This window comes from Lepisosteus platostomus, chromosome 25 (genome assembly GCF_059453375.1).
Source record: "Lepisosteus platostomus isolate fLepPlt1 chromosome 25, fLepPlt1.hap1, whole genome shotgun sequence".
In the NCBI taxonomy this organism is placed as follows: domain Eukaryota; kingdom Metazoa; phylum Chordata; class Actinopteri; order Semionotiformes; family Lepisosteidae; genus Lepisosteus; species Lepisosteus platostomus.
The window spans coordinates 3,385,305-3,408,183 of record NC_142635.1 but is presented as its reverse complement, the minus strand read 5'-3'; the positions used below and the strand labels follow the sequence as shown (position 1 = coordinate 3,408,183).

At 42.7% G+C, this 22,879-nt stretch overlaps 1 protein-coding gene and 2 long non-coding RNA genes across 6 annotated transcripts in view; 2 read left to right on the top strand and 1 right to left on the bottom strand.

The window, feature by feature from the left end:
* Positions 1-22,879, top strand: part of LOC148640673 (uncharacterized) — a 60,847-nt gene that overhangs the window by 4,040 nt on the left and 33,928 nt on the right. Inside the window, exons 4-9 of the long non-coding RNA XR_015930429.1 lie at positions 92-279; positions 4,522-4,640; positions 5,054-5,109; positions 5,584-5,673; positions 5,922-5,975; positions 6,450-6,503. This is a non-coding gene — a long non-coding RNA (uncharacterized LOC148640673). The remainder of the gene's footprint in view (positions 1-91; positions 280-4,521; positions 4,641-5,053; positions 5,110-5,583; positions 5,674-5,921; positions 5,976-6,449; positions 6,504-22,879) is intronic.
* On the bottom strand, positions 110-2,594 carry LOC148640680 (uncharacterized). 3 transcript variants are annotated; one of them, XR_015930433.1, is made up of 4 exons: positions 2,331-2,592; positions 2,091-2,184; positions 1,572-1,664; positions 110-239 (listed from the first exon to the last, which is right to left on the bottom strand). It is a non-coding gene; the product is annotated as an uncharacterized LOC148640680 (long non-coding RNA). The 3 variants fall into 3 exon arrangements; XR_015930434.1 differs by having other exon boundaries at positions 1,572-1,661; XR_015930435.1 differs by lacking the exon at positions 110-239 and adding an exon at positions 730-999 and having other exon boundaries at positions 2,331-2,594.
* LOC148640679 (histone H2B 1/2) lies at positions 17,091-20,960 on the top strand. 2 transcript variants are annotated; one of them, XM_088620036.1, is made up of 3 exons: positions 17,094-18,576; positions 19,235-19,399; positions 20,562-20,960. In XM_088620036.1, the coding sequence occupies exon 1, from the start codon at positions 17,123-17,125 to the stop codon at positions 17,495-17,497; it is 375 nt and encodes a 124-aa protein (XP_088476162.1). In that variant the 5' UTR covers positions 17,094-17,122; the 3' UTR covers positions 17,498-18,576; positions 19,235-19,399; positions 20,562-20,960. The 2 variants fall into 2 exon arrangements, with proteins under 2 accessions (XP_088476161.1, XP_088476162.1); XM_088620035.1 differs by lacking the exon at positions 19,235-19,399 and having other exon boundaries at positions 17,091-18,576.

The following is a 22,879-nucleotide window of genomic DNA, read 5'->3' as shown; positions in this document are numbered from 1 at the left end:
GGGGAGGTGCTTTGTCCTTGCAGAACAAAAACAAGTTGAAGAAAGTGGTTAGGACTTCATAGACATTACTTTCACTTTCCCGTTTCTACAGCAACAGTCTAGCCTCCCAGAATCTCCTGTTTAATTCCCTCTCAGTCTGTTCTGGTCTGCAGTGGCTGAGCAGCTGCTGCAGGTCCCCCAGGAGAGCTGCACTGAGGGGGTGAAGAGGGTCCCTCCTGTGGGTGAAGACCCCTGAGCTCCTGTGGGGGGAGAAGCACGTTATCAGCGCAGCTGTGAGAGGTAAATAAAGAGCTTAAGGTCTAATGTAACGCTAGTGACTTTGCTTTACTGACTTCCTCAGATGTTATGAAGAAGCATGATCTGTGATTTGTACATTTGCTGTCCGGTTTTAAACAGTGGACAAGTAGGTGTCACTCTGCCCTGTGCCCCACAATTTCCATACCAGAGCCCCAGTTCAAAGACTCCTGAGGTATATTTTAAATATTCTGGGTTCTACAGGGCTCAGACAGCTCACTTCAATTCATACTCTTACTTTCCTTCCCTGCTACTGACACCCCATTCTACAGCAAACTTGTCAATACTTATTTTGAAGTCTGAGAATTATATTTGTATCTGCAATTAAACATGTGTCTGTATATACTATATATATATAGACGTGTCTGGGACAGTAACACCAGACTGGCGAAGGCCAGTAAATATCTGAGTAATACAGGGGGCCATTTTGGCAGGTTGTTAACCTATACTTGCATGAGTCGGACTGATTTTTAGGCTTAGAATGATTTTCAATATCAATTACTACATTTTGACATGGCCATGAAATGTGTATATAGCACTTTTGCGTCTAAGAAGCCTTGTCACATTGTCAAATCTGCTTTCATATTTACTGATGGAAGAATAATTGTATTTCTTCATTCTCAACAGTGCTGTCAGTCACAGGCCTTTCCCTGAGCTGGGAGGATCATGAGGACCACCTGGACAGTCAATAGTCTGCTGCTTCACCTGCATAAGAGGTCACTTTTAACAGCAGTTTCTTTCATCATTAAGAGGGAGTTATGGACTACTCTTTCAGGGGATTCTAAAATATCACATTCCTATTCTTTTTAACAAATGTTAGTATGAAATAGATTGTTAGGAAAACGATACAGTGATCATTGTATCACCTGATACACATAGCTCTACACCTGCAGTTACAAGTGTTGAACCTCAAATCTCTTTATGTCTCCTGTATTTCAAAGAATCAGTTCACCTTTTTTTTTTTTTACGAAAAGAGGAAAATGAGAACTCGGTTAGTAAGCAAACTAAGAAGTGTTTTCCTAATGAAATATGGCTTTTTCCAAGTCAAATTTCATGTTCTTCCTTGTGGTATTTATGCTGATCTTATTTTGTTGGTACTGTACAGGTCTCTTGGAGAATCTCTGTAGATTTACATTGGATATATATTTGTCCTAAAATAGTGAACTGTATATATTTAGAGGAAGAGCTTTTGATTCAAGTAATTAACTTTTAATGCACATGAAATTGAATGATAAAAATTTCCCCCCCCCCCCCATCACTGGCTTATAATAAAATACCTGAAGAGTTCCTGGGTGCTCCCTCCTTTCAGCAGATACACATCTTAGTATAGGAAGATGCTTCACTTGTTGAGTCTGTCCTCAACATGCCTACTTAAATATGGAACAAAGCAGATTGTGAGGGTGTGTGTTTGTGTTACAGCACCACACTGGCTCATGCTGTGCAATGTTCTTTCAGAGGATAGTCCGATTTGTTCCTAAAGCACAGTGATCATTTTTCCGAGGGCATGTTCCCCCAAAAGAAAGCACATTAAGCATCTGACATGTTTACATTCCTACACAAGGCACTTTGTAATTAACATTGGAGTCTCTTATCCTTTCTGAGTTCTCAGTTCCTCCCCCATCTCCACTCTGAGGTGGACCTGCCAGGGGTAGTGCTCAAAGCTGGAGTTGCTCATCAGCACTAGTTTGATCTAAAGCAGTTTTTACTAACAAGGGGCTGGGAGATTAGCAGATTTATGATGGAAAGTACAGTCTGTGACTACGGGCAGGCAGTGTAGACAAGCTGGATTATTTTACCTTGAATTCAACAGTCAGCTCTCCAGTCTCACGCAACACGGGAGCTCTGCGCTTCGGCGTTCGGACGGTTGTAAAGGACAGGAAAGCGGAGGACCTGAAGAGGAGAGTATAAAAAAGCCTGCCGAAACACGACTAACAAACCTGACCAAGCATTCAGACTACAGGTAGCAATGTTAAATGGCAACAGAAAGGATACGTTGCATTCCGTTCCTTTTAGAGATACGAAAGTCGTTGGTTTACTTGCAATTCAATCTTGCTTTCAAAGCTAGAAGGCATTTCTAAAACCAACTGTCCGCAACGGTCCTTTTCTTAATTACTCTGGAGCTCACATTCCTCCTCTTCTTCAGTTCTAAACTGTTCCTGTCTTAATAGAAAGAAACCTTGACCGAAATTAAGCAAAACATCCGGAATTGTGTTTTTCTTCGAGGCGCAAAGCCGCTATTTAAAGGCAAAGACGCACTCCGGCAGCCGGAACCGTTTTTAAAGCAGACCAATCGAAAGCTGATACAAGATTAATCAAACCTGGCTTTAGACTTGTAATTATGTAGACATGCCTAAAACACGGACGGTATCCTGGAGTTAGCCGTCTCCGCCTTCGCAACACGGTCTTTCACAGACAAATACGATCCCACTCCATACTTTTATCTGGATGAAGTAACATTATTGAAACTTTAATTTAACACTTACGATTTGTTTTCAATTAAATATACTTTATTCATCACCGGGTATCCAGGTCACGAGGTGAGAAATGAGTGTCAACCTTGCGACATTTTTTCACATTTCCTGTCTTTCGATTTTGGATCAAGTAAAAAGAATTATACCGTTGGTACTGTATAGTTGATATTTGACTGTTGGATTGATTTGATAATCAATCTCACCTTTGATTACTGTACATCGCTCATTGATAATGGTTCCCCAACAAATTTCACTGTATAACCTACGCTGTACAACACTGTATAGAATGTGTATGCCTTTTTAAAATTAATCAAAATGAAATTGGAGCTCTCTCTTAGAGATCACAACTGCGAGGTAGTATACTACTAAATACCCGACACTGCTTCCACTAGTTCAGTGCCAGACCTCTGATATAACATTATATAGAATTTTGATGACTTTTTAAATTCATTAAAATAAATATGCATCTGTCTCTTAGAGATCACCTTTATGAGTCTTTTATAGACTTGTAAATATCTGTTTCCACTAGTTCAGTGCAAGGAGTCTGGTATTCATAGACAACATTTGTACCACCTGCACGTTTTGCACTTGACTACAGTGACTTTCTTATCTAATAGTATATGAAATAACAGCATCTCTCGTAGTAAAAATATGGAGCGATGTGATGCACCATTGATTGCAAAACGTGTTATTAAAACGTCTTTATCACAATTCTGTTTTCTTAACCTTATCAAACGCCCATGGAAATATAAGTATATCTTATCGTGTCGTGTATAAAGGATCTAAAGGGATACTCTGTCCAGACGCCAGCTGGGGTGTAAAACATTCAGATGAATATATCGCTCATATAGTAATTGTTTGAATAGAATTAGAGTCATTTCAGACATTTTGTTTTAAAAAATAAAACATTTTAACCTCTCGGACTTCACGTCTGACACATGACATAAAGGCTCCTCCAACTCTGTGGCAAACTTTGAATCTCTGTTTCTCGCTGTCATTCGATATGTTAAACAAGTCATGTCCAGTCGCAAAAAGGCTAGAAAACCGCATTATAAAGGCGTCTCAGCGGACTTAATGTTTGAAAAGCGAGAAAATAGGGGGAAGTGTCTGGTGTCGGAACTGGGACTTGGCTTCAGACTGAATAAGACAGTTACATGCCCAGTGTGCTGTATGGCCGGCCTGGTGGCTCCGCGGGCTGAACCATCGGACACTTCTAAAGTTCAGAAAGCAGAGCGACTCTCAGAGATCAGAGTGAGTTAAACTCGAGCCCCGAGCCTCTCCGTCAGTGTGAGATCTTATCCCCGGGTGTAGCTCTCGCGCTGTCGGGGTGAGTTTGTGGAAGTGGCTGTTCTCTACCACGCCGGCCGTTTTGGGGGGCTCCATTTTCGGGGCCTTCCAAAACAGGGTCAATTGGGTGGTTTAGGTCCTTTAAAAATGATTAGTTGTTGACTCAATTCTAAAAAGCAGCCCCTTATACCACTGTGACACCTTCAGGACAGGTGTGGCATCAGCAGTGAAAGAGAGGTGCAGTCCTAACTAGGAGCGACAGGGGCCTCTCTCCAGCACGTTTCTCTTGATTCGATCAACTGGCCACAAGAGAAACGTTCCCGACGAACAAACTCGTAGGTGAATGTCGCTGTACCAGTTTGTCTGAAAATCGTTAGCTGTTGAATGCTTTATGCATTTTTTTGGTGAGTACAAATGTCAATGTATGTTCAGTAACGTCAGTGTTGAGCCCTTGTAACTGAATCTCCAGCTGTCCTTCAGGAGCCGAGCCCGCCTCCAGAGTGACCTTCCTCAGCGGACACGCCCCGTCCACCTGTTCCACAGGTGCGCCCGACAAGATGGCGGCGGGACGAGTTTCTGCGGCGTTAGGTGCGGTTGCGTTTTATTTCTAATTTTCTTATTTTAAGTTAAAACAATGCAAATATCACGTCGAGTAAAGATAGACAAGTGTTTATGCATGTTGCTATATTTTTAATTGTATGTATTTCAGTTTACTTTGTGTTTTAGGACGCCGTAATTAGTGTTCTCTCCGTTTGGGCGTGCTGTGGACGTTTTAAAATCTCCAATTAAGCGTTCTTATACTATCTTTCATTGAAGTATTTTTAAATATATGGTACTTCTAGGTATGTAGATATGTAAGGTTTACCACCAAACAAATTCCTTTATAAAGTCAATTGCTGTGTGGTTCTCTTCATTGCGGATATGGACTATAACCCGTTCCACTCCGAACTTCTAAAATATTAAGATGAAATTACGAATTCGTATGTTTTTTATTTCTCCAGGTGAGAAAAGTCTTTAAAGAAGTGGCCTCCTGTTATAAAAAAAGGGTTTCTCAAAGGTACTGTAAGTTATATTCCTACCTCTCGCCATACTGTTTTTTGTAACTCGATAAGACAACACTTGTTGCCGGCATTTTAAAACAGAACGAGTTTATACAAACATTCTAACTTCTTTTTAGTTTCGTTGTGCTTTTGTTGAATACAAATAAAAACTCTAAGGCGCTGGATCTTTATCTATTAATTGAGTAAAGATGGATAACACTAACAAATATTAAGGATGCTTTTCATAGCAGGGAGTTTTATCGAAAATGATACCCGCTGTAAGTGGTACTTTCTCTTAAATGTATTTGTAGCGTTGAATTTCTATGTGGCCGAACATATTTTCTAAATATTGGAATAGTGGGACTGTTTTGTTAGTGAATTTGAGCGGGATTGCGTATTTCTTCAGGCAGCTTATTTAAAAAGTTAGACTTCAAGCGCATCGATTCTGCACATCCGGTATGCTGTTAACTTGTTTTCTCTTTTGCCTTCAGTAATGCGGCTCCTGCTCCTCGGCGCTCCGACAATCTCCTCTCCAGCTCCGCTCCAGCAACTCCTTGTGCGTTGGCAAGTTACTCTTGACAGTGTGTGCTTTTCCTTACATTTAATTTTGGACACCAGAGCTTGATCTGTAATATACTATCTCTCGTATAATTATTTTAATAATGTATTTATGTAATTATGTCTCCAGTGCTGTAGTTTAGCTTCAAACATTTGCTTTATAAAGTCAGTTTCTGTTGGATCTCGTTACGGATAATAAAGCTTTCCGCTCCGAAATTATACAATTGTGAAAATATAGAATTGACTGATTCGTTGTATTTTATTTCTCCAGGTGACAAAGGATTTCAAGAACGCGCCTGCAGTTATGAAAGTTGTTTCCCCCAGGGTAAGTAATGCTACCTTTCGCTATACCATTTCTATTTGTGTAACTCCGTAAGACAACACCTGCTTCCCTGCATTTTAACACCAGAACGGGTTTATACCAAGCTTCTTTTCGTTAAGTTGTGCTTTTGTTGAATAGAGATGGGAAACTCTCAAGTCGCAGATTCTTTGTCTATTGAATCCATTGGGTAAAGACGGATAATACTGAAACTTTTAACGACGGTTTTCAAAGCAGGGAGTTAACTCGAATATGATACACGCTGTAAATGTATAAATAGAATTGCATTTCTATGCGGCTGAACGAATTTTCAAAATACTGGAGTAGTGGGGGCTGATATTTATCTGTGATTTCTCATGAAATTACTCATTGGTTTCTTATTTTAGCTGATTAAAAAAGTTAATAGACTTCAGAAAGTCATGCGAATCGATTCTGCAAATCCGATATCTTGTTAACGATGTTTTTTTCTTTTGCCTTCAGTTCTGCGGCTCCTGCTCCTCGGAGATCCGAAGATCTCCTCTCCAGCAACTCCTTGTGCGTTGGCAAGTTATTCTTGATAGTGTGCGCTTTTCCTTGAATTTCATTTTTGACTCCAGTGGCTTGATCTGTAATGTACCGATTCAGTGGTGTATCTTTCCCTTGATGTATTGAAGTTTGTAATGTTTCCTGTTGGCTGCTGCTACTGCTTGTGCTGTGTATTCTGCAATAAAAACTGTTGATTTCATTTTCTGAATTGTCTTCTATTTTTTAAGGTGTGTTGGAAGGGTTTGCTCTGGGCTGGTGTCTCGCTGCTGTAAGTGTTTGGCTGCAAAATCTGGAGAGAGCACAAACAGTTTCTGAGAAACGATGCGATGGGTTGTTTTGTACTTTGCGCCACGGCCGCAAGGGGACACCCTATCGCATCGTGACTTGGAAACTGCGGGGGCTACCCCCTTTTTAAGTCGCTCCAGATTTTCCCGCCTTTTTAGATAGTCTCTGGGGGGTTAGGGTCCCTAGCAGGGAGCCCAGGTACAGCCCCTAGGGGAGGAGAAGGGAGGATAGCTCTAGCCAAGCCCCCTCACTCCCAGCTGAGAGGAAGGCGGGCTGGAGGTGGCTTTGGCCCGAGAGAGAGGAGGCACCCAGGGCGGACTCGGCCTATCAGTCACAGCTTGCAACTGACAGACTTCTAAGTCCACACCAGGAGACCTGCCTCTCTGCAGGGACCTAGGCCATCACCAACCTGCCTTCCCCTGCTGCTGGGAGTGAGTGGGCTTGGCTAGAGCTGCAGTCAATCGCCCAGCCCCTCTCTCCAAAAAGAGGAGTAGACGGGGCTCGGTTTGATTGATGGGAGGAGACCACGCCCTGAAAGAGCCCCGGTATATACTAAGTTTTTTGGCGGGAAAATCTGGACAGACTTAACAAGGGGGTAGCCTCTGCAGTTTCCAAGTCACAAAGCGATAGGGTGTCCCCTTGCGGCCAGTGACAACAAGGAAAAAACAGCCCTTCGCATTGCTTCTCGGAAACTGTTAGTAAAGTCTCTCCGCCAAAAAACTCACCAACACCGGGGGTTTTCAGGACCAAGGGGATACTGAACTCTGCACGAGAACAGAAAGAACAAAACACTTCAAAATCCAATAAACAATTTATTGAGCGAAAATTGCATACAAAACAAAGCATTCCGGTACGAGAGATGCACAGACTCGAAGTGAAAATTAACACATTTAAAGTTACAAAGCATCAAAGCAAGGCTACATTAACGCTAAAGACTTTTTACAAATAAACAGAGTACAAAAACATTTGCATGCAAGCACATGGAAAAGCACAGAAACATACAGCACGTTACTGTTTCTCCGAGGGATCTGTCGAGGCAGCGACCAGAGTGAAGACGGGAACTTCGTTGCCTTTCCTGCAAAACAACAGAAATCAGTATTAGTTGTGCTTTCTGTTACAAACAGCATCTCGCACTTATACCAGCTAGTTAGATCGAGCTTCCGTATGTACTGACACGTTCAGAAGATGAAACAGTTTTACATGATTTACAGTTGAAATAAAGCACTTAGTCTGCTGTATCGCGAAATGCTCCTGTTGAACAGATATCGAAGCACTCAGGTTTGCTTTTCAAGTGTGCAAAATAACGAAGGCACAATCAATACAGCTACTGTACATGTTTATCGATGAGAACGAATCTATCACATTCAAATGTTTTTTACAACTTCCATTTTGATTAACATTCGTTTTCTGAAACAACTTCGTTAACACGTGAACAATTAATCCAAATATTTTGGGCTCCATTGTTTTAATTCTTGTGATGTAATTTGGAAGCCAAAACGGTTTCTTATGAATCTATATTATGCGCACCCCCCCAAAAAAGGCTAAAGTGATAGCAGTTTAACAACTTCTGCCATGGAGAAATTTAGTGAGGCTTAGTTTGACTCCTTTGGACAAGTTACATAACGTTTATCAACAACAAGTTTCTGGAGATACAGTATATACTGCACTTCAATGTGAAACGCGTAAACGAATAAATAGGTTTATACTTACATGGATAATTCCAGCAGCTGAGCCGAGCATGTCCTGTTCGAAGACACCAAACTGGAACACACGAACATGTATTTAGACGACCTTTAACAGATAATTTAAAACAAAGTTCCTTAGCAGCAAACGGCGTTTTCATCGGGAGAGATAGCGCAGAACATATTTAAAATAAAAATCAGTGTAAAGAAATGAATAAAATGTTTAAACCTCCGTTTATACTCCCAATATTTAGCGAGGATCGTGTCCTGTCCGAAGACACTAAACTGAAAACACTAATAACAGCAGAATTTAGAATTTAAACACCATTTAAACAAAGACGTTTTCGCTGTAACGGTTTCTTTAACCATTTTACCACGAATAGAAAAACATAACCACCTAAAATACTCTGGAAAACAATGAGAAAAAACTGAATTCTAGAAGAGCTATTTTTAGTTTTGATGAATGCTTAAATGTGTGATAAACCAAAGTAAGATAAACAGGCAGAAAAACGACGTTTTCATTCTACCAATACAGCAGTGTCTTTAGTGCTACAACAGAGCTTTTCTTCGAAGTCAAAGAAATACTCACGCTGTTTGAGGAACACAAGTTTAAAAAAGGAGAGAAGCGTTGGAAAAGAGAGACAATAAAAATGCTATTTAGCGCCTAACGAAAATAAGTGTTTACTGCTTTCTGCTGTGAGGTTTAGACTACATAACTATATTAATTAAAGCTTATTTACATTAAAACAAATGAAAAATAAAATTAATCACAAAAAGACGCGGAACAAACTCACTCAGCTCCCTCCTCTCTCGCAGACCCTGGCGGACAGGTGAGCAGGGCGTGGCCTGCGACGGATGTCATTCAAGTGGGCGTGGTTACCGGCTGACGGGGCAGGTGGCTTTTTTCTTCCACCTGAAAACTTGTGGAAGAAATCGAGCATGTTCTCAGAAGCCCCCTTGAGTTACACGTTTCAAAATCCTTTTTTCCATGGTCATCAGGGTAATCACAGCTAGTGCATTTAATACTTATTAGTATTTGAGGGCCACTGGAATATGAATGAAAGAATTTAGAAATATGTTGGTTGAGCTGTGGGGTCTAAAGTTGTAAGCAGGACATTTACTCTTCTATAACGTAATTTACCTTAAGGCTGCACCAGGAAGTCTGATGATTTTTCGTCTGTAAACGTTTATTATAGACTCAATGTACTACCTTTGTATTCTTCTTAGTCATGCTCACTGAAGAAGTTACAAGAACATTTCAAATAGAAGCAAGTTCAAAGGAGAGAACAGTATTCGATCCATGCAGCCTTTTTGATTACCGGTATCAATTTGATTTGATAATCTCATGCAGCCATTGCTGCAAAGAAGACAGGCTGTCGTTTTCTACAAAATGGCTGGGTGGCCTGCGCCCTTCTCCCACAACCCTTTGTGTAAAGAACTTTTAAACACACTTTTCCATGGCATTCTTTCACGTTTCCCTTGGTTTGTGTCAAAGCAGTTCACACTGCCTTACTAAAACGTCTTCTATTCTTTTATCTAAAGGTAATTGCAATTTTTTTTCAGACCAGCTCCCACTTGCTCTTAATTCTTATCGTCTCACTGCAGTTTCCTTAGAGGATTACAAACAACATTACGTCTCTACTGTTCCCTCTGCTGGATAGTCGTGATCTCTGCACCCTGAGCTCTGCCCCAGTCGAGCAGTAACCTTACAGGACCTGTAGCACTTTCTTAGTTAAAAGAGATTTTCTTTCTTTCCCAGTCATTATTTGGTTATTAAATTCTTTCAATTGACATTCTCCACAAAGCTTCTGTATTCCCATCCTGGTATCAATTGTATCTGTTATTTTATCTTTTTTCTCCAACTGTATTTAACTTTTACTATAATGTACACATAGGTTTAACAAAAAAAAAACGTATCCTTGATCTTAAGTTAAGCAGCAACACAAAAAAATAGACCTGTTGTGTTTCACTTCAACAAGAGTTCAAATTATTTTAACACCTCACAGAGATAATTTTGTGTAAGGTCATTGTGTAATGTACATCTCGTCATCTACTTGCAAAGTAGTTGTATGTGTGTAATTCTTAAAATACAAAGGAACCGCAAAAAAGAAAAGTGAGAACAATGTACAACACTCATGTAACTAAGGATAAAATGCAACATTTGTTCTCAGTTAAGTCACAAATTCAAGTACTATTTTCTTTAACACATTACTGTATTTAGCAGTTGTATTTCTGGCTTATCAACCAGCAGAAGAGGCTTTGGTTTCATATGGGTGTCCACTCCAATAATGACGCTCCACCCCTGTTCCTCATAGTTCACCGACCATCATCAAAGGCTCAGTAACAATGTTTTAACATGATACCTTATGTGTATTTAAGCAAAAAAGACCAATAAGAACCGAGATCACTCACATGCGAGAGCACAACGCAACTTTAAAATTCAGATCGACACAGATTTCACCGTTGTTGATACTAGAGATAGATTTGTTATGTTACGCCTTAATAAATCTTCAACTTTAGCTGTGACCAGAGGAAAAGTCACACACTTCAATGGAATTGAAAAGCTACATGTAACAAAACATTTTACCTGACTTCTTACTCCATGAATGATGTTGCACCTGTTCGAGACAATCAGGAAACATTAATCAGATTTAGAAAATAAATATCCCACATGGTCAGAGATTCTTGTATAAAGTAGCTATGTACCTGCGCCATTCTCCCGCAACCCTTTGTGGAAAGAGCTGCACTCTCTCCCAGGAGGGCTGGTGGCTCTTAGAAGTCTATCGCTCACTTCTTCTTGGGAGCAGCTTTCTTAGCTTTGACTGTCCTGGGCTTCGTGGTCAAGACAAGCAGAAACATACCACATTAAGAAGAAAGTCTGAAATGTAGAAAAATATATGATATATTTATTTTGCTTTTTGTTCAGTGTCATTAACACACTCCAGGACCATTATTCTTGGAAGAGAATTGGCGAATTTTGAGTGAAATTAAATTAAAGAAATCATTTATTCTTGGAAAATAGTCAAAGCACTTATTAAAATGGAGCATTATCTACATTGCTTTATGAAATGTTGTTAATCTTTGCCACAGGCAACCTCTTATTTTAAAATGAGTTCTTTTAATGTTTTTTTTTTATAATCTCTTTGAAATGACAGTAGAGTCGTCAATTCTGACTTTTCTAAATAAAAAAGTCCAACTGTATTTTTTCATTTCCTACTCTTCCCTAATCCTTCAGGGCCACTCCTGCACACTTTGAGTAAAGTGTTGGTGATGTTACTGAATGTTAAAGACTCCTCCCAGCTTTCTCAATACTCAGACACCATCAACTGGCTTTTAATTTCCATTTCCTTCTGTCATTTTTTAATGCACATCTGCGTTGATTATGCCTGAATATGTAGCAAATTAATCTCCACCTGTTGACTTATGTGTGATCTTCTAATTGAGTTCAACCTACAAACTGTACAAACACAAACTTTAACCTCCTCCTACTGCAGTTCTGCTTTCTTATAAATCCATTGTATACAGCTTAAGCCCCACTAATTCACACACTGTTCACATAAACTCCATCAGCCCTTTACAGTTAAGACCACAAACACTAAATAAACTGTCCACAACAGCAGTAACATGAGATCTGCCTGACTCTCCCTGGTAACGTGTAGAATTTAGTTTCATCTTGTCCTTCTATAAGTTTGAAAAAGGCTCCAAGCTGGGAAACACCATAGTGAGGCACCACGGGAATGAAGAATGAGAACAAGGACACAGCACAGATTCAAGAAATCCAGGGGATTCTCCGAGAATTGTTCATCATCAGGAAGAGGGCAGAGGTGCAGACGGGCTTCGGGATCCCGGCTGAGATGACCACCTGGAAAGACTGCTGAAGCCCCTGCTGTCACGCCCTGTACACCTAGAGGGCGCTCTCCTTCTGTCCTGTTCCTTGTTCCTTGTGATTATTCATGTCTTTCCGGTGTGTCCTGTGGTGTAGCCTATTTACTTCCTGTGTCTGCTCTGCTCCTGGCTCAGCATTGAGGGTACGGATGTCCTGAGACCCGCCGAGCACCAGGTCGCCCCACATCCGTGGCCTGAGGGCATAGGTTTCTATTCTGACATCGTATGACCCCCTGAGCTTGGGCTAACCTCCATCTTGCCCCCTTTTACCACTACGCATAGGGTCTCTACTGCTCTCCTGGCCATTCCACGGCTTGCCCTTCTGACATCCGTGACACCTGCCTGGGGAACTGGAGAACAGGGCAAGACAAGAACAAGGTAAAAAGGACAGGGGAGCCAACAGGACAGAAGGATGTTTGCCCTATATGCCACTGCTGGCCTGTAGGGCAGAAACATCCCGTGGGTGTTTCCGTAACATTTGTTTTTTTAGGGAACAGGGTGGTTAGCCTTGTGCCCTACATCCAACACGGAGGACCTGGCGCCCGACGTGGGACACGATCCCACTACCCTGAGATTATGAGTCTCGTGCTCCACCAACAGATCTAGCTAGCAAACAGCACATGGTCAGAATAACAACATGAATGGAGAAAAAAGTGCAGAGGTGAGAAGTGAAGGGGGTAAAAAGGACAGTGATGGAGCACCATTGAAGCAGGGCTAAGGCTTTAAATAGAGTAAATGAGAAATGGAGTAATGAACGGAATCGTTGTAATTAAATACAGATCACCTGAAAGAGATCTGGCGTATTCAGCAAGCCCTGGAAAACCTTGAGCCCTTGTGAGAATGTGACAGTTTTCCTTTGCCACTGCTAGACGAAAGACACCACATGGGTACGATCATTACAGTGTGCGCTTCTTTTTCTGGTGTGTGTTCCCTTTTCAAATGTATGTTCCTTTCTAGTGCGCACTCTTTTATAGCGTGTATTTTCTTTTTCCAGTGTGTGGTCCTTTTCCTCATGTGCATGTCCTTTTTCTAGTGTGCACTCACAATTTTTAGTGTGCGTTCCTTTTTTTACTGTGCACTCCTTTTTCAGTTTTGTGCTCCTTTTTCTAGTGAGTTCTTTTGTTCTAGTGTGCACTCTCTTTGTTTACTGAGCACTCCTTTTTCTTGTGTACGTTACTTTTTCTAGTGTGCATTCCCTTTTTATAGACTGTGTTCCTTTTTCAAGTGTGTTTGCTTCATCTAGTGTGTGCTCTTTATTCAATTGTGTGCTCCTTTCTCTAGTGCGTATGCGATTTGTTTTTAGCGCACTCCCATTGCTATTGTGCACTCCCTTTTTCTACTGTGCGCTATCTTTTCCCAGTGTGTTCCCTTTTCTCGGGAATGCTGCTTTGTTTAGTGTGCCATCTTTGTCGGAGAGTGTGTTCCTTTTTTTGAGTATGCACTTCCATTCTTATAGTGTGCACTACGTTAAGTGAGTCTGTGCACTCCCCTTTTCTAGTGCTTGTTCTCTTCTAGTGTGTTCTCTTCTCCTAGTGCGCGTTCCCTTTTTCCAGATTGAACTCCATTGTATAGTCTGCACTCTAGTGTGCGTACCCTTTCTCTGGTATGTGCTTTTTTTTTCTAGAGTGTTTGCCTTTTCTAGCATGTGCCAGCTCTTCTTGGGTGCATTCTGGTTTCTAGAGTGCCCGTCTTCTTGCAGTGTGTGCTGACACTCTTCTAGAGTGAACCCCTTTTTCGAGTGGGCGTTCTCTTTTCCTAGAGAGTTTCATGTTTGTCGATATCCAGTGTGCGTTCTCTTTTTTTAGTGTCTGTTCCCTATTTCTCGTGTGCGCTCCTTTTTGAAGTGTGCAGACGTTTCTCTAGTAAATTCTTTAATTCATATTCCTGTGGCCCTCAAATACTAATAAGTATTAAATGCACCAGCTGTGATTACCTTAATGGACATGGGGAAAAAAAAGATTTTGAAACGTGTAATTCATGGTTGCTTTTGAAAACACGCTTGATTTCTTCCACAGGTTTTCGGAAGTAGGAAAAAAGAAGAGACAAAAAAAAGCCACCTGCCCAGTCAGCCGGTAACCACGCCCACTTGAATGACATCCCTCGCAGGCCACGCCCTGCTCACCTGTCCGCCAGGGTCTGCGAGAGAGGAGGGAGCTGAGTGAGTTTGTTCCGCGTCTTTTTGTGATTAATTTTATGTTTAATTTATTTTAATGTAAATAAGATTTAATTAATGTAGTTATGTAGTCTAAACCTCACAGGAGAAAGCAGTAAACACTTATTTTCGTTAGGCGCTAAATAGCATTTTTATTGTCTCTCTTTTCCAACGCTTCTCTCCTTTTTTAAACTTGTGTTCCACAAACAGCGTGAGAATTTCTTTTACATCGAGGAAAAGCTCTATTGTAGCACTAAAGACACTGCTGTATTGGCAGAATGAAAACGTCGCTTTTCTGTCTATCTTAATTTTCTTTATCAACATTTCGTGAAATTTGCCCGCACATTTAAGCATTCGTCCAAACTGAAAATAGCTCTTCTAGAATTCAGTTTTTTTCATTGTTTTCTAGAGTATTTTAGGTGGTTATGTTCGTCTATTCGTGGTAAAATGGTTAAAAAAACCCTTACAACGAATACTTTATGTTTAAATGGTGTTTAAATTCTGAATTCTGCTGTTATTAGTGTTTTTAGTTTAGTGTCTTCGGACAGGACACGATCCTCGCTAAATATTGGGAGTATAAACGGAGGTTTAAACATTTTATTCATTTCTTTGTGCAGCGCTGCTGTGGTGGAGAGCTCTCCGGCAGGGAAGAGGTTCCTGTGCAGTCTGGGCTGCTGCTGCGGTCGGAGAGGAGGCGGGCTCGTGTGTCAGCGCGCCTCCTGTCTCAAGCAGGTCCGCTCTCAGGCTTGAAAAGAGAAGCGCCGCGGCTGCAGCCCAGCAGTGTGTGTTGTATCACTAGCTGATAACTTGAAGATGTCTGGTAGAGGCAAAGGCGGAAAGGGACTCGGGAAAGGAGGCGCTAAGCGTCACCGCAAGGTTCTCCGCGACAACATCCAGGGAATCACCAAGCCCGCCATCCGCCGCCTGGCTCGCCGTGGGGGAGTGAAGCGGATCTCCGGGCTGATCTACGAGGAGACCCGCGGGGTGCTGAAGGTGTTCCTGGAGAACGTCATCCGCGACGCCGTCACCTACACCGAGCACGCCAAGAGGAAGACCGTCACCGCCATGGACGTGGTGTACGCGCTGAAGCGCCAGGGCCGCACCCTGTACGGCTTCGGCGGCTAAACCGGAGCGGAGCTTCACTACCGGACCGGACCCCGACGTATAAACCCAAAGGCTCTTTTAAGAGCCACCCACATTATCAAAATAGAGCTGAAATCTAAACCATCACTTTAGAATGTTTTTTTTTAAACAAGCAACACTTTGCGATTGCTGTGATGATTCCTAAATTGAGATGCAGGGCTTATCAATCGTTACATTAGTGTGGATCTGGTTGCTAATGAAATAATTTATTGCTGAAAGCGTTTTGATGGAGTGGTAGTTCTTATTCTCATTACTACTAATTCTAATTAGGTCATGAGTAAAGAATGAAGCTCACTTCCTTAATATTTTTATTTTTCACGCATGCTTCATGGCTTTTAAGAAAGAGCCGTTATCACATCGGGCCGTTTCTAACCCTCCCCTCCCCGACAGGAAGCGGCTCAGCTTGGCTTGAAATCCACTTCATTCGCCAAAAGCTAGTCTCCTACATGCTATTTTGTAGAAAGGTTTAGTGTTTAGTTTTATTCTGCTCAGACTAATTTGAAACCAATGCTGAAGCTCAAAAGTGTGGCGATAAAATGCTGTTGGTTGTTCCAAAGTGCTTTTAAAGTTGTCTAGAATAAGCGCTTTGAGAAGCCACCTTTAAAGGCGCTATATAAAATAAAGTTTATTATTATTATTATATCACCAAAACTGTGCTTTTGACTCCAAGTTTGCACAAATCGCACGGTTTACGCCGAGCACATTGTTTTCTAGGGTAGGAGACATAAGCGTAATGAGAGTCGGATTTCAGAAAATCTGCACGTAGTAGTAAATTGCTATTAGGTAATGGGACAGAATAGGGTTCAGCTTCTAAATGTTTTTTTTATTCTTCATGCTGGGTTTGTCTTTTTAAGAAAGAGCTTGTGATATCGGGCCGTTTCTAATCCTCCCCGCCCCGACAGGAAGCTGCTCAGCTCTTTGTTCGCTCAGACTCGGCGAGAGGTCGAGACAAAGACGCCCGAAGCGCTTGAAAGCCATTTGCTTGAGAGCCTTTCTGCTTACGTTCATTTTGTAGAAAGATTTAGTGTGATGTTTTCTTGTGCTCAGACTAATTTGCTCAAAAGTGTTGCGATAGGATGCTGTTAGTTCAGAACTGATTTTAAAATTGCCTAGAATATCACCAAGAGTTCTTTTGACTCCAAGTTTGCACAAATCGCAGTTTACACCGAGCACATTGTTTTCTAGAGTAGGAGATATACATGGAATGAGAGTGGTTGTGCTAAACGGATCACACGGCCCTCTGCTCCCCTGTGCGCGGGCGGAGGGGAGAGAGAGGCGCCTGGAGTCAGAGCGAGCGGCTCTGGCGCTCACCCGTTTGAATTTCATTGGCGCAGAGCGCAGCCAATAGGAGAGCAGCTCTCTAGCTGACCAATGAGCCGCCTTCTGAGCTGAGCTGAGCTGATTTGCATGCGGGCGCTATAAATAGGGGGCTGTGAGTCTAGAACTCTCATGCCTGTTTTCACAGAGTGCAGTTTGTGAAGATGCCTGAACCAGCGAAATCCGCTCCCAAGAAGGGCTCCAAGAAAGCCGTGACCAAGACGGCCGGGAAGGGCGGCAAGAAGCGCAGAAAGACCAGGAAGGAGAGCTACGCCATCTACGTGTACAAGGTGCTGAAGCAGGTGCACCCGGACACCGGCATCTCGTCGAAGGCCATGGGTATCATGAACTCGTTCGTCAGCGACATCTTCGAGCGCATCGCCGGCGAGGCCTCCCGCCTGGCGCACTACAACAAGCGCTCCACCATCACCTCCCGGGAGATCCAGACCGCCGTGCGCCTGCTGCTGCCCGGAGAGCTGGCCAAGCACGCCGTGTCCGAGGGCACCAAGGCCGTCACCAAGTACACCAGCTCCAAGTAAACCCGGCCCGCCCGTCCCGGATCAGCGAACCCAAAGGCTCTTTTAAGAGCCACCCACAGAGTCGAGAAGGAGCAGTCATGACCTCTTTTTGTGTGTTTGTGCATGTTAGTGCTTTATCCGAAATACCGTAGGGCGTTTGAGCTGCGGTCATTAAACGTTTTGGACAGAACAGGCTCCGTCTACATTTCACGTGTGTATTGTATGCAGATTCCGTTTGCGTTCAATATTGCAAGCTGTCTGAAGGACGTTTTGTTGGTTTAATCCGAATATGCATTTTCGGGAAGTATCATTTATGGCTAATTAATAGGGATTTCACGTCAAATAACGTGAACACCAGTACTGTTCGTGCCTCTCGGCTCTCCGGCAGGGAAGAGGTTAATGTTTCTGCTGCTGCGCGAGTCGGAGAAGAGGAGGGATCGTGTCTCAACCAGGTCCGCTTGCATGTTTTCTCCTTTTTATTTTTAGTTTGTCTTTTAACGATTAGAAATGTACAACTGCGTCTAAATCCTGTTATTATATGGGTGCATGTTTTTAGGCAGTCTAAATCGGGCGAACTTCCACAAGAGCCCCATGACGGACCTGAAACAATCATTTCAGATCTTTTTGAAGCGAAACATGGCTCTGATTTTTCAATTGCTGTTTATCTTGAGATGGAGTACGTTTTGAAAATGCAGGATATTGACGTTTTCTGTGGAATTTCGGTATTACTATAATACGAGTCTTTACTATAGAAAACCGAGATGAATAACATAAATATGTCCAGCTGACCCTATGGTGTGAAGGGTCTGCAAAGCATTTAAATATTTTTCCATTGATAGAATTAAATACTCAAATTCTTCTTGTGAGAAAGAGCAGTTGCTTTGACAGAGAAACAGTTAGAGGACCGAGAAAAGTATCTCCCTGTTTGTAAGGGTACAGCTGAACCAGGGCAGAGCTCCTGGGTGCAGAGACCACGACTGTCCAGCAGAGGGAGCAGGAGAGAGATGATCAGGACACGCTTGTCTGGAAAACATGGCGAAAGTCTTTAAAAATAAGAACCGCAGTCCACAAAAATGAACGATTTCAACTGTGGATCTCTGGTGAGTTAAATTATTTCTTTTTGCTGTTTGATTGCGGTTTTAGTGTCGGGTCATTAATAAATAGTAAACGGAACGCAGGTTAAAGGAGTGAATTTAATTTGCTAATTTAATTTACTGTGCGCCTTGCTGGTTTTAAAATCTGTAGAAATGGTGCAGAGGAAGAGACGAACTCGAGGTGTGCCCATTTGTGAATTCTGTGCTGTAGTTGGTCTCAGAAGAGTTGAGGGATACAGTACAGGCATTGAAAGCACAATGTTTCCCTCTGTACTGTTGTCCCTCCTGGGTATACATTACTGCACAGAGCCAACAGGTACCAGTCCGCTGGGGTCTACATTACTGCACAGAGCCAACAGGTACCAGTCCGCTGGGGTATACATTACTGCACAGAGCCAACAGGTACCAGTCCACTGGGGTATACATTACTGCACAGAGCCAACAGGTACCAGTCCTCTGGGGTATACATTACTGCACAGAGCCAACAGGTACCAGTCTGCTGGGGTATACAGTGCATTACTGCACAGAGCTGCAGCACTGCCAGGTGGGCTAATTGAACCCAGAGCCCCAGTGCTGTGAGGTTGCGATGCTAGCCACTCTACCAGCATGCTGCCCTCACTATCAGCTCATAATCCTTTCTTTTCCTTCACCCTGACTTCTGAAGTCACAGCTCTGACTGCCTTCGGTAAGACTTCACGTTCCTCCCGGGTGAAGCCGTGTCTCCAGCTCTGTGCAGCGTCGTGACCCAGCGCTGTGTGACAGGTGTGCTGGCAGAGAGCAGAGACCCCTCTCATCTGAAGATCTCATGAAGCAGCCACTACAGGCCCAGGTAAGACACTGCTTGACAGCTTTATAGCTGCTCATCAAGTACCTTAATATCAACACTGGAGCATAATGTTGATTGTGTAATGAGAAGATTCAGCAGAGTATATTTAAAGAAAATGGTCAGACCTGTAGATCAGTGGAAGAACAGATACAGATTTCAACAAGTTCACAAATTTGGGGAAACTTCTGTTGGAAAAACCTGACATTTATTTATGCATCCTAAAATTCAAACGCATCAAAAAGGAAGCGGTTCACAGAGTTGTAGGTTGTGTGGAGAGCAGGTAGAGAATCACTTACACATAATCCTGTCCTGCCTGGAAATTCAACAATACAGGCAGATACTGGTGAGCCTGGATTGGATTTACAGCCTCACTCAAACCCGATTTCATTTGGTGAAAGAAGATGAGCCAGTCTTCCAGTGTGGATTACGAGCTGTCTGTTGTGTTTTTACTGACTAATTAGATTTCCTCCATCTATACTGACACAGTGTAGAGAGTTAACCACATGGAAACATCGTCACTGTCAGATGAAGGAGGACAATTGCTGTGTCGTGTTTAGGCCTTATGTGTGTTTCCTCTTGTCGGTGAATAATAAACCTGTGAGAATAACTGTTGGAAGTTCTCCGCTGTAATTCCAGGTGTTGTTGGAATTCTGCAGTTCTGTTCTGGCAACAATACTGATAGGACTAGTTTCTCTCCACTCGAGACAGATAAATTAATACATGCTCTTGTATACAGCAGGTTAGACTACTGCGATGCCCTACTATCAGGGAGCACCCACCACTCTTTCAACACCTTACAGAGAATTCAGAACACAGCAGCTAGAATTGTTACTAGGAGCAGAAAGTACGACCATATAACCCACATACTTAGCTCTCTTCATTGGCTTCCTGTCAGGTACAGGGCGGACTTCAAAATCCTTCTACTTACTTACAAGGCTCTCAGAGGTCAGGCATCTAATGGAACTTATTAATGTCGATCTCAGTATTCAAATTCAGACTGAAGACCTATTACTTCAGTCTAGCCTGCTCACACCTTAAATTATAGCCTGCTGCAGCCATGGCTGCTGGTGCTGCTGTACATGCCATTGTGTGTCTCTGTGTTGGCCCACCAGGTAGCTACATCTGTTCTGACCAAACTGTCCTATTCTCCTCCCCACGTGTCCAGGCTGGGCACCATTTGAGTTGGATGCTGCATCACTGCTATGGATCCAAGAGGGACATCGTGGATACAGCTATCGTTTAGGAGGATTTTTCTGGTCTACAGAGATCTGCATGGAGTACTGACATACAGAAGACATGATGGATGGACTAATACACTTATTCATTTATTCCTTTTTTTAATTATATAATGTTAGCATGCCCAAAGGGGTTGGGCAGACAGTTGACCTTGGACCCCTAGAGGTTTTTTTCTCCTTACTGAGGAGTTTTTGGTTCCTCTCCTCCGTTGTCTTCTGGTCTTTCCTGTTCTGTATTCACAACCTGTATGGTCACTTGCTTTGTTCAGCGCCTTGGGGCAACCTTGTTGTGAAAGGCGCTATATCAAAATAAATTGCATTGAATTGAATTCCGCAAGTCGCTCTTTAAATATCTCGCCTGTGACTTCGCCGGTTTCCCAGCTCAAAAGGATCAATACATCCTTCAGCAAACTGTAGGATGAAAGTGAGTGTAAGAGAGGCCACATACCTCCAGCTTTTAACCCTGATCTGTAAAACATCAGGGATTTAAAATCATAGCTGGAAAGTGACAGATGTCTGATCCAGACAGATCAATAGACACATGTGTGACAGACAGGGACAGATTTCTCCAGTACTGTGTGAAATAAGTCATACAAACTGTTCTGGACTGTGGCAGAGAGGCACAGTTAACAGAATAGTGGCTGAAAAATCTGCAGGCAAACTGCTGCGGAAAACAAGTTAATTTCCAGCCACAGAGCCAGTTTGTCAGAACCAGCAGGTGATGGAGGAAGAAATAAAACTGATCTGAAGACAAAGAGAAGAACACAGAAACTGACAAACTGACACTAGAGTAAAACATTTGTGATGAGAACATGATTTCAGTCAGCACACTGCACTGAGCCTGTTAGCTTGATGAAAAGACGTGTTCAGGAAGATCAGAGAGAAAGACAGGTGTTCAGCAGAACATCCCACTGAGGCTCATTGAGAGCTGTTGAGAGTGTCAGTCTGAGACTCTTGGCCTGGAGCTGGTGTCTGTTGTGTCACTGAGGCTCGGAGCCAGGAGCTGGACTGGACACAGATGACATCGCGGTCAGTGGAGCACAGCTGGAAACTGAAAAGGGCTTCATTAGAACAGCCTCCATAGACACTTATAGCAGTGTCTCCGCCTGGCGGCCACACTGTGAAATGTCACCTTCTGACATCGCTTTTCACAGTGTTACTGCAACTTTAAACGTCGACGTTTGAACTGATTGGAGTAGTTCAGGTGGGTTGCCGCGTCGGCATGCGTAAACTGCAAAGGAACAAGTAATAGGTTTATTCCATACTGAAAAGAGAAGAAAGAAAACAACGTTTCGGCCAAGGAGCCTTCTTACAGTGTGAGGTGTGCTCACTGTGAGACAGACAGTATCACAGTGCTCCAGTGCAGCAGAAAGACAATATAAAATGTTTCCAGTGCAACAGAAAGAAAGTATCACAGTGTTCCGGGGCAGCAGACAAACAGTTTCACAGTGCTACAGTACAGCAGACAGTATCAAAGTGCTCCACTGCAGTAGACAAACAGTATCACAGTGCTCCAGTGTAGCAGACAGACAGTTTCACAGTGCTACAGTACAGCAGAAAGTATCATGGTCATTCAGTGCAGAAGAAAAAAAGTATCATAGTGTTACAGTACAGCAGAAAGTATCACAGTGTTCCAATGCAGCAGATATACAGTATCACAGTGCTCCAGTGCAGCAGATATGCAGTTTCTCAGTGTTCCAGTGAAGCAGCCAGACAGTATCAAATATTACAGTGTTCCAGTGCTGCAGACAGACAGTATCACAGTGTTACAGTGCAGCAGACACACAGTTTCACAGTGCTACGGTAAAGCAGACAGTGTCACAGTGCTCAAGTGCAGTAGATATGCAGTATCACAGTGTTCCAGTGAAGCAGCCAGACAGTATCAAAGTGTTACAGTGATGCAGCCAGACAGTATCACAGTGTTCCAGTGCAGCAGACAGACAGTATCACAGTGTTACAGTGCAGCAGACAGACAGTATCACGGTGTTACAGTGCAGCAGATAGTATCACAGTGTACAGTGCAGCAGACTGTAACACAGTGTTACAGTGCATCAGACAGACAGTATCACAGTGTAATAGTGCAACATACAATATCACAGTGTACAGTGTAGCAGGCAGACAGTATCACTGTGTTACACTGCAGCAGACAGTATCATAGTGTTACAGAAAAGCAGATAGACAGTATAAAAGTGCTCCACTGCAGCAGACAGTATCACAGTGTTCCAGTGTAGCAGACATTTATATAGTG